This window comes from Phalaenopsis equestris, unplaced genomic scaffold (assembly GCF_001263595.1).
Source record: "Phalaenopsis equestris unplaced genomic scaffold, ASM126359v1 Scaffold201371, whole genome shotgun sequence".
Lineage (NCBI taxonomy): Eukaryota > Viridiplantae > Streptophyta > Magnoliopsida > Asparagales > Orchidaceae > Phalaenopsis > Phalaenopsis equestris.
In genome coordinates this window covers 1-11,534 of record NW_018221140.1, presented here as the reverse complement: position 1 = coordinate 11,534, position 11,534 = coordinate 1, and the positions used below count along the sequence as shown (strand labels likewise).

Sequence of the window (11,534 nt, the reverse complement as noted above, 5' to 3'; positions counted from 1 at the left end):
TCTGTAGAATTGCTTTAAATGGATACATATTCTAAATCAAATAAATCAAAATCAAAGTTCAACCATTCATGCGGTCAATTTAGTGATAGGGGATTACATTTCACCATTTTGATCTCTCTTTTTTACAAAATAAACCTTAAATGATACCTCAAGTAGAAATGCATTGAAATTGGAATTCAAAATTGATCCCAATTTAGTCTTTTAATTATATAAAATTTATTCAAATTTATTTTTTTAGGGATCATTTGGGATCAATCATGTATCATTAATCGATTAAATTTGAGAAATGTGATATTTTAGAAGTAAATTAGTCACTTAAGAATTGCCGGTGGACTCTTTTTGGACTCAACCCTTAATTGTTATTTTTTTAATCATTTAGTTTCAGATAATTGTTTAATTTACCTGTTTAATCTATTGGCAATGTTTGTGGTTGGGGTATTTACTTGACTATATTTGGTTTATGCTAACATTATGTTCCGATTTCTTAACATGGAATTAGTGAGATTGTATTGCTTAATATAAGAACGTATGGAATTGTGGCATGCATTGCAGTTTATATATGATCAAAAGGTTGATCATTTAATTGACACTGCCTTAGAATTGTACTAACAAAGTGCGCGCGCGCGTATGTGTGTGTTGGGTAGTTTTAGCCTACTGATTCCAAATCAACTTTTTTTTAACACTACATTGGTGTTGATTCTAAAAAAAATGGTTTCTATGGTGGCTTAAAATTGGGCATGATTGTTTCGTTAAGATCATTGTGTGGCGAAATTCATCAAGACTGTTGTAGGGTAAAAAAAATTAGAAACAATTAAGCTCTTATGCCTTCGGTTCTTCATGTTGTGCTTTTCTATTTCGACAATAAGAACATTCTCTCCTTTTCCTCTTGTTTTTAACACTTGGCATTATTTTAGATGGAGAAATCCTGTTTGATGGGTTGGAAATGGCTCTAGCGATCATACCTAAGGAAAGATTAGAAAAATGGAAGAGTATGATCTTTGTCCATGCCATTGAAACTCCGCTTGTAAACTCTGGAGTTTATATATGTATGTGTGTGTGTGCTTAGGTGATAACACTTTTATATATCTTAAATGAGTAGTAATGCTAGATCTGAAATCTCGTGTTATCATATGGCACAGAGCATCAAATTTGTTCTTAGTTTTATGGATTTATTTTCTTATTTTGAAGTGTAACTTTATTATCTTGCGCTTTCTTTTGGCCATTTTCTCATATTTTCATTCCTTTCCTTAGAATGGCATCCCTCATGGGCGTAAGAAAGAGATTGTTGAATACATTTTATCTGCTAGCGAAAAAGGAGCATGGTAATCTTATATTTGTGCTTGAAAATTATGAATTTAATTGACATTCACATATTTAATACTTTTTTGACATGCATCTGCAGCCCACTTCTTCAAAAGATGGTTCTAGAACATGTAGGCAAATGTGTGATGATATCTTCTGCACTTGAAAAAATTCTTTGGCGCATTCAGGTGATTGTATGATGAGATTGCTAACATTGTTGAACCTAAACCCTCTACTTTTGCGCTCTTTGTAATAATTTCATGTGCTTTTCCAGAGACTCTTTTTTCTTAATGGTGAACAAGATCTTTCGGCTTTCTTGCTAGTTGATCTCGGGCTGATAAAATTTCCTAAGTTTACATGCAATGTCACACACCAAATTTTTAAATCTCGAAATTGTTTCCTTGAATATGAAGAGGTGAAAATGTTTACCTTCATGAACACTTTTGGTGACCTGATCATCCTAATTACTGTGAACACTTTAATAGGCTATTGAGGTGGCTCAAATAATGGATGAATCCATTGATCAAAGTGATATGGAAACGACAGGACGATGTATTGAACTATCTGAAAATCGCTTGCTCACTAACTTTAGTGAGGAAGCCCTGTATTCTGTTTCTAGAACCCAGCAACAGTTCTTCTCTTACTTTTCAGCTTCGTGGGTCTACTCAAAAGTGCTAACTTTGGGTGTTTCTGTTTTTGAACGTGAACACAGGTATGAAACAATGAGAGTACCTTTTCTTTGTCATTAGGTGTGAAACACCATTAGCTCGTTGTTTTTGCATTAAAAGGACCTTATTATGTTTGATCGATTACCTCAAATTTGAATGTATGCAGAAGAGTTATTTGTTTGTTTTCTCCAGGTATGATGATGCTACAAGGCTTCTGAGGAAGCTGTTAAAGCGAATTATGTGTGACAGCAGGCGCGGATATTGGACACTGAGGCTTTCTGTTGACTTGGAACATCTTGGCTGTTTCAATGAAAGCCTATGTGTTGCAGAGAAAGGGGTGGGAGATCCTTGGATTCGTGCTGGTTCAAAAATGGCATTACAAAGACGAGTTATACGCTTAGGGAAACCCCCACGGCGATGGAAAATGCCCAGCTATGCTGATGCTGTTATGCAGAAAATTAAAGAAGTAATTGTTTGAATTTGAACTCATAAAGTTGATAAATTAGCTTAATGAATATGCTCTTGTTTCCTTCTTTATTACTGACTTCTGAACAGGTTGCAATTGTAGGAAGGCCTCTGAGTAATGAAACTATGGCAAAGAGCCTATTCTATGGCTATGATGATGAGCTTTGTGGAGTTGAACAACTTGCCCTACAGTATTATGCTGAGGAGGGGGGTGGATGGGTTGGGATCCATTCTGAAAGTGGCATCTGGATGACTATCTTTGGACTGCTCATGTGGGATGTCATTTTTTCTGATGTGCCAAATGTCTTTCAGTCTATTTTTCAGGTATTAGTTTCTGAAAGCTTCTATATGCTTGTTTTACAATGTTGAAATAGAAAATCTGTAGCGAATTGAGGTTTTCTAGGAAGTTTATGTGCATCTCGCTACATGCTTGAAACAGTGAATTTCCATCTGTACATTTTTTTGCCTGCTTAAGCACATTCTTTCTCTGCTATTATTTTTAGCTATTTATTCCTAGTTGAGAATGTATTTCATCTTGCAAACCATTGTCTTTCTTGTCCTCCATCATGGCATTATCTGGTGATGTTGCATTATTTTCTACAAAATCAACTCAGTTGTATTGTCACATAGACGGACTTGTAGCTTGGCAAATATGTTTTGAGGATATCAGGTCATGAGGATATTAGGTCTGCATTTACTGCACAAATGAAAATAGAATCGCAGGTTTTTGAAAAGTAAGATGATCATGCAAACATTAAGAGGGATGCATCATTTTTCTTGTTTATCCAAAACACGTCCAGTGCAACCTGCTGTTTAAGCTGTGTTCGGTGTCAGCAACTAAAATTTATATCTATGTTTATGTAGGATTTATATTTGCTAGCCTTGGAAATCAAGCTCTTCTCTTTCAAGGTTCATTTAGAAGTGAGAGTCTGTTTTAACTAACATAGAAATTATTGCTCGTTTCAATATTATCTATTTATTTAGTTTAACTCAGGCACCCACCAGTCTTCCAATCACAAAACTGCACACTACTCAATTACGAGAGAGCTGTAGAAAATGTTACTTAATCAGTTGACTGGTATGCATGTATATATGCAAAAGTTTATATAAAGAAAAGGAAGTCACTTCTAATTATTTATGTAGATATTAAAAAACTCCTTAAGAGGTGTCCTTTTTTCAAGTTGAACTCAATATGTTTGCTTGATCAATAACCAAACACAGCTTTTAATAGGGTTCTCACCTATGTAATACCAACGCTTCTAAAAATGCGTTGTACCCGTGTCAAACACGTATCAAGCACACACACAACTTCAACATTCTTGACACTTTTCCGACGATGCAAAATATATATGAATTTTTTTCGGAGTAGGACACGTCCGGGACACGCCTCAGCATTGCACCGTACATGTGTTCAACAAGAATTATGGAAAAAATGGACACGACGACGACAACAACAACAACAAGCATTTTTCACACTAAGTGGGTTCAGCGATATGATTTCTTGTTCTCCATTGTGTCCTATTGAGTGTCATATTTTCATTTAAATCTAATAAATTAAATTCACTTTCTATAAAAAATGCCCAAATCTTTCTAGGTTTGCCTATGTCTTTCTAAACATAAGTCGAATCTAAAACATAACCAGATCATTCTAATCGGATCATCAGATGGTTGGTGTTTAATGTGACCAAACCATCTAAGACTACCAGACGATTCTCTCTAATTTTGTCCGTCACTGGAGCTACACCAACCCTATCAAGAATATATTTATTTCGCATTTTGTCGCTAAATGTAAAGCCACTCATCCACCTAAGAATTCTCATCTCGGCAACACTTAACTTAATTATAAGCTTCTTTTTAGAAGCCAACATTCTACGCCATAAAGCAGTGCAAGTCTCACCGACATCTTATAAAATTTTCCTTTCAAAGTGACACTTTTCTATCACATCAAGTCTCACCGACATCTTATAAAATTTTCCTTTCAGTCAAAGTGATACTTTTCTATCACATAATAGGCCCGAAGTCTTCCTCCACTTCAACCAACCAACTTGAATTCTACTAATGACATCCCCATCTATATCACCATCACTTTGAACAATCCATCACTTTGAACAATAGGTATCTAAAGCATTCACACCTTTTAATAATTTGATCACCCATAGTTACAATTTTATCACTAGAGCTACTATTACTAAAATTTCATTCCATGCATTCAGTTTTAGTTCTACTCAAACGAGGGCCCTTAGACTCCAATGAATTCTGCTAATACTAAAAATTGGACACAAGTAAAAGAAAATCATAAATGTACATGTATCTCTAATTTTAACTCATAGTAAAAACCGCCTCCTATCGTCTTATCAAAACTCCCTCTAACATTTATCAAAATTGAGCATCGAAGGTGCGTTCGATATTTGTCAAAGCCTAGCTTCGGTAGTTCTTTCTTTGTTTGTCGACGCTGAGCGTCAAAACTACATCTTGAATTGTTGAAATTGAGTGTTGGAGTTCTCTTTTGTTTAGCAAAGTTGAGCCTGTACCTGCTAAAGTGGAAGTCATACGCTCCTTTGTCGTAACCTAAACATGAGTTAGACATGTTCTTTCAAGTCGATCCAAATACCTCGCAAACATTGTGATGCTTGTACTGACACTTCTATTCGTTGTAGCTAAGTGGAGTCAAAGTCGCCCTAGTTCTGTAAGTGATAATTTATATATTTTTGTACTCTTTAATGAATTGGTATAAATCTATACTTATTAAAATTATTAAAGTTAAATTTTAACTTAATTAATGAAACAAGTTCTAATTGTAGGATATTTTAAAGTTTAGTAGATAGGTCGAAGGGACTTTTTTGAAACATATTATATATGTAATTTTGAAAATTGATTTTTGTGTGTATGAGATTTTATAAGACAGGTTAAATTTATAATATTGAATTTTATTCTTGCATACTTTGTTTTGAGATGTCTTTAATAAATGATAATGAAAGATACATATATATTTAAAAGAAGCCCTAGAGCTGATTATATTGAAATAAAAAAGGATACAAAGTGTTATATGAGAGGGCCCAATAGATGATGTCCTACTCATACGATACATGGTATAAAGAAATCCCAACAAGAAGATACCAAAGACTCAAAAAATGAAAACATGTAAGAACAAGTGTCTATAGACGAGACAATCTAGATTTGCCTCTTATTATGGTTCTTGGAGCGGATCCAGATAGCAAACTCTGAAGTGTTGTTCAATTGTCAGGAGTGACCAAGGTATCATCTATTAAGTTTCCAAGCTGAACAGTGCCCCCAGCCTTCTTCCTCCGCCGAGAAGTGTAAACTTGTCATTCTTCTTCTGAAGACTATTCAGTCTGATCCGTAGAAGGAAAGACAGTTGCAACGATGAGTTCCAGAGTTTGTGTAGGACAGTCTTCCAATACTTGGGAAACACTTGCCCTCTCAACAGGTAGTTCTACCAACTGATTAATAGCAATAAAATGGTTTGTCTTTGGCTCTAAATCTTCCTCGTTAGTATTAGGAGACACCTTTTCCGTCATCTGAATGTGAATGTTAGCTTCATCCCTATCTTCAATCACCTCATAGAGGGGAGCCTGAGCACCCTCCATGGTAGGTAGAGCCTGAGAAGATAGTATGTCCACTCCAGTAGAAGAAGGGGCAGTGACCGCATCCTGTCTTCCAGGGGCAACCACATGACTCTCCTCCAACAAACGACCCTTGTCAACATTTTCCGAAACAATATCAGTAGACAAACCATTTTGCACCGTATCCTCCATGGGCATAGCAGTAGGTATCATAGGCAATGAGGAAGAGGGTATAACTTCCGCATAAATGTGCTGAGAAACAGGAGGTGGGGCTACAGCCAGCCGTAGATGCGGATGCAACCGATACAGGATGAAAAGCTATGAGCAAACATTCCATAGTGAGAGCAGTATTGGGGATGAGGTCCATCACAATCTTCTGCCAATAACCTTGATGAGGGGAGCCAATCCAAATCTCCCCTAGAAAGGGTGAGTGATGTCGTGCTCTACAAGCACACAAGCTTTAGATGACCTAGTTGTATCAAGCATGGGAGTATCAACCTTCAGCGGTTTCCCAAAAGCAGTTTTTAATGTATAACGGGTTTCATAATTGAAGAGATGCACCTTGAGCCCTGAAAAATTAACCCAAACCGGGATAGTAGGAGATTCCGATTTAGGATCAAAATCTACTGTCCATTTCAGAATTTTTATAAAACGATTATCAATTTTGAGAATTTTTTGAGCAAAGAGTTCGGTATAATTTTGAGAACTTTTCGAGCAAAGAGTTGGGTATAATCCGCGTCATTTGAGAGTTGAATGAGAACGTGACGGCCATCTAGCGAACCGACTTTCCAACTCCTTGTGAGCTTAAGAGAATCGAATATTTCCATATGGAAATTTTCCAACAAGAGTATATCTGCATGCTGAAGCAAATATACTTGTTTCCTCGTCAGTGAGAAACAAAGCGAGTTTGTCATTCTTTCTTCCCAGTTATTTTAGTAAAGGTATAACCACCTCTAGATTCATGTGCATCATGAAATTTTTTAGGGAAGAAATAAGAACGACCTCCTCCCCCGGGAGTGGAACCCCCGGAGACAGCCGTAGCATAACTCGGGGTCATTCCCCCAAACCGAAACAAAAGTAAACCCAAGTGAAAAAACCCCATGCTCGAACACTGGAGCTGAAGCAACGACGAACAGAACAGGGAACGCAAATCACAAACAGAAACAGGGAACGCGACAGTGGTCTTGCGAGATGTCGTGCGAAACCGTCGTCTAGCAAGACGTCGCTCGAAAAAAATCCAGGAGCGAAGCCCTTCGTTGTTGTCGTCGGGGACTAAGGAGAGACCGAAGGACGCGAACAAGCTCGTCTTCTGGCAGGAAGGAGATGTCTCGCAAGCAGAACGAAGGAGAGAAGCCCTTCGTTGTTGGGTGCGACGAAACCGAATGACGCGAATCTTCGCGTCGATAGTTTCAACATAGCGAATCGCCATCGGGCGAAACCCTAGCAGAGCAGCCCGACTATATATCTATTAATAGTATATTAAATATGGAAATGTGTCCATGACATATCTTGTCATAGTTTTTTCAATTACGTCGTATCGTCGTATAGTGTCATATTGTGTTTGTGTCTGTGCTTCATAGGTTCTCACAACATATAGCTAGACCATCCATGGTTATGTAATATATCTTGCAATATTTGTAGAGATTATGCTTTTGATAAATAATTATGAATGTGATTATCGAGTTATTATTGAACAGCTTGTTTGGGCAATAAATGAGCCTTAACAATTCAATTAATGAACCATACTTTTGAGTTTGTTTTACCTTTAGCTAATTTTACAAGCTTTTTTGAACTTATTAAGGAGCAAAAATGTCCATCAACTTATTTTGAGCCTTGTATATATATAAATTTATGCAATTGAAATTCTTTATGTAAAAGATGTTGGCGACAAGCTCTACTAGGGTTTCGCCCAATGGAAAAACCTAGCGTTAACCTCCGGCTTCACTCCATCTTCTTCGTGCGTGGCTACTATTTTGTCGGCTTAGGATACAATCTCGCTTGTTGTTTACCGAGCCTTCTTCGTTCTCAGTCGTCTTCTCTGGACAACTACGCCAGCACCGCGTCGTCGCTGTTTTGTCGCTGCTTCGCTTCCTCGTCGCACGTCGTTGTTTTGCTGCTTCGCACTCCGCTTGTCGTCTGCGTCGAGTGAATTCGTCCTCGGTCGCAGACTGCGTCCCGCTGCTCAGCGACAGTGCGCGCGCAGTGAAGCACTGACCAAGGTGATGGCCTCAGGGGTTCTTTCATACGCCGCAGCCCCAACCGGTGATAACCCCGACCCCGCTCCCGCCCTTCCCGCCCTTCTTTCGAATATGTTTCCGTAAAGTTACCACGATACTTTTGCTCTTGGCGTTGAAACTGGATTTCTCAAAAACGCATCCCGTAAAAATGGCAAACCTGCAATCTTTCTCACAAAGGTCGAGATCTCCACCCTAGTTGTGCCCTGCCGACTTTTCTTAGGTAAGTTTCTTTATGAAAACCCTAAACTTGAGCTAATTCGAAAGAATTTTGAGCAAATGAAGCTGAGAGGGAGTTGGAAGATTGGTAAATTGGATGGTCAACACATTCTCATTCAATTATCAAATGATGCAGACTACGCTCATATGTTTGCGAGAAGTCTCCTTCAAATAGACAACCAGGTGATGAAGGTTTTAAAATGGACGATGGATTTTGACTCTCATACTGAACCTCCTACCATTCCTGTTTGGCTGCGCTTCCCAGGTTTGAAGGTCCACCTTTACGATCAAAAACTCCTCTTCGCTTTAGCAATGGTATACGGTAAACCTCTCAAAACTGATATGCCTACAGTAAATCTGATTCGGCCTTCTGAAGCCAGAATTTTGATAGAACGGGATATTACTTCACCTTTTTCGGGAGAGATATGGATTGACACACAACATCAAAGATTTTGGCAGCAAGCAGAACTTGAACAAATACCTCTTTATTGCACCCACTGTTGGATGTTTGAACACTCTCTTTCTCAATGTTATCATTTGCATCTAAATCTAAAACCTCAGAGTAAAAATGCTACTGGATCTGCCCCACTTCATACCTGTCCCTCTTCCGCCCTCGAGTTCATTCCACAGACTTTTGAAACACCGGTTGACACGATGCCACCTCTCCCTCCCACTACCGGAGACAATACTGTTTTTATTCTTCTGATTGATGTATTGGCAAATGGTTAACTTGGGCATCCTACAGTCTCTATCACTGTTGAAAACAATACTGCAAGATCCTTACCTCCAAAGGATATTCTTCCGTCCGATAATCAGGATAATATCGCAGCTCCACAACCTTAGGAAACATCAGGCGAGGAGACAGATTTACCATCTCTTCAGAATGAGAATGTTGTTATTATTAATCAGGAGCTAAGGGCTCATCCTCTTCTATATGCCCAACAATCTGTTGATCACACTGATCAGATGAGTCAGTCTTCGGATGAGGAATGGTAGGTATACACATCTAGGAAGAAAAATAAGAATGGAGACACACCCCAGCTTGGGAGACACCCCAGCTTGGGAACTTAATGGATGATACTTTAGTAACTTCGGGTAATGACACGACACTCAGCAATTTGTTAGTTTGCTCCGTTGCTAGAACCAATTTGTTAGTTGGCTCTGTTCCTAGAACCAGAGGTAGGGCAGGACCAAGTCGGCTCGTCCCTAGCAACTTGTTTTCTCCGAGTTTTGAATTTTAGAGTTTTATTTGTCATATTGTTTTATCTATGTCTTATCTTTTTTAGGATGTTAGTTTCTGTGTATTGTATGGCTAAGGTGTTTAGGATGTTAGTATCTGTGTATCGTATGGGTAGGGCGCCTTTATTAGATCATATTGGGTCCTCTCATACAACATTTATGTACATTTTCAATTTCAATAAAATTAGCCCTCGGGCATTTTAAAAAAAAAATGTAATTGAAATTCATTAAAAATATAAATAATTAAAATAAATCAATAATAAAATTTTTAAGTCATTAAATGAATTCATTGTAATAATAAAGAATTGTATTAAAGAGTTCTAGTGAACATACTATTGAGTCTTAAATAAGCATATTATCAATCTTTAGCCTATTAATTAACGAACTTTTTATTGTGTTGTTCATGATTGTATGAGTACCAAATCCTTCAAATTTGTTCATTTATGAAACTAGTAGTTGCCAGAATGTTAAAGGTTAGCTCGATTAATGAATTAAATGATCATAAGTAGGCTCTAATTATGTTAAATCATAGATAGCTTGTCGAGCCTATTGTTCATTTGCAGCCCAAGTCATGCAACCCAGGAATCCCTCAAATTGATATCTGGTTGAAATTTTCAGGAGGATTCATCCATTTGTTTAAGTAAATTGAGTCTAAAAGGAGAAACATTTGTGATTTATAATAAAATTATTATGAATCGTTGTATTTGTGTAATATGACACTGCAAAATTACTAAGTACAAAATTATTGGCTGCCATTTTCTTAATCTATTGCTTAGAGAGTCGAGAATAAGATTTTCTTCACATATACTGCAGTTGGCGTTTTTACCATTTTGTTTCAGGTAGCTCCACTAGACCTCCTTACAGATGATTTCTATGTGATGAGAAAGAGCTCAATAGAGTCTCAACTACGAAGGATCCATGAAGGCATGGCTGAAGAGATGCTGATCACTTCATGGCAATTGCACCAGGGAACGGCTTGCCATGGTGTCCACTGGGATAGATTCTCACTCTCTGATCTGCGAGCCGCAGTTTCATGCATTGGAAGTCATTGTCTTGCTTCCCTTTGCAGGATTCTAGCAATGGATTACCGAAGTTGGTCGAGCGGCATGCCAGACCTCCTGCTCTGGCGCTTTCATGGAGGAGATGCAGATGGAGGTGAAGCCAAGCTGGTCGAGGTGAAAGGCCCAAGAGATAGGTTGTCCGAACAACAAAGGGCTTGGATTCTGACTCTCATGGAGTGTGGGTTCAACACTGAGGTGTGCAAAGTGACCCCTTCTCCAAAAGCATGATAATGCATGAGTCAAAACTTTTACTGTGTTGGTATTATTTTTCATTTTCGATTTTGAATTTAAAATTTAGAAGGTATAATGGTGTGTATTAAATTTATTTTTGAACATGAGAGGCATGTAGAAAACATTTATTAAGAATGTGGGGGATTTGATTTGATATGCTTCATGATGTTTAGATTTGTATTAATGCTATTTTTCATAGAAATATGAATGAAATTATGTTTTGAATGAAATTACATTTTTTATATAACTTTAAGTTAGTCCCGTGTAATTATTGTGCAAATGTCTGAATAAGAAAATTGTACTAACTCTTATTTTTTTTATATTACGTTATGTATTTATTTATGAAATTTTATTCATTTTTCATAAATGAGAGATGAGCGTTGCTCCATTGTGTGCATTCCCGTGCTAAAATTATTTTCATTGATACTATGCCTCAGGATGGAAGAAAAACAGTTTATTTATGATGTTTGAGTCATTTACAACAAAGTTAGATTTGATTACAAAGTCTTTTTTTTTTTTTTTTTTTTTTTT

The 11,534-nt window shown here is 37.4% G+C and overlaps 1 protein-coding gene across 4 annotated transcripts; it reads left to right on the top strand.

Annotated features, from left to right (window-relative positions):
• Nucleotides 1-1,251: 1,251 nt before the first annotated feature.
• LOC110035997 (fanconi-associated nuclease 1 homolog) lies at nucleotides 1,252-11,149 on the top strand (the record flags this gene model as incomplete). 4 transcript variants are annotated; one of them, XM_020740340.1, is given in 8 exon segments in its annotated part: nucleotides 1,252-1,322; nucleotides 1,403-1,490; nucleotides 1,577-1,717; nucleotides 1,788-2,014; nucleotides 2,163-2,436; nucleotides 2,526-2,759; nucleotides 10,551-10,695; nucleotides 10,781-10,861. In XM_020740340.1, coding segments are annotated over 8 exon segments (1,188 nt in total), but the record flags the coding sequence as incomplete, so codon positions are not given.
• Between the last annotated feature and the right edge of the window lie 385 nt (nucleotides 11,150-11,534).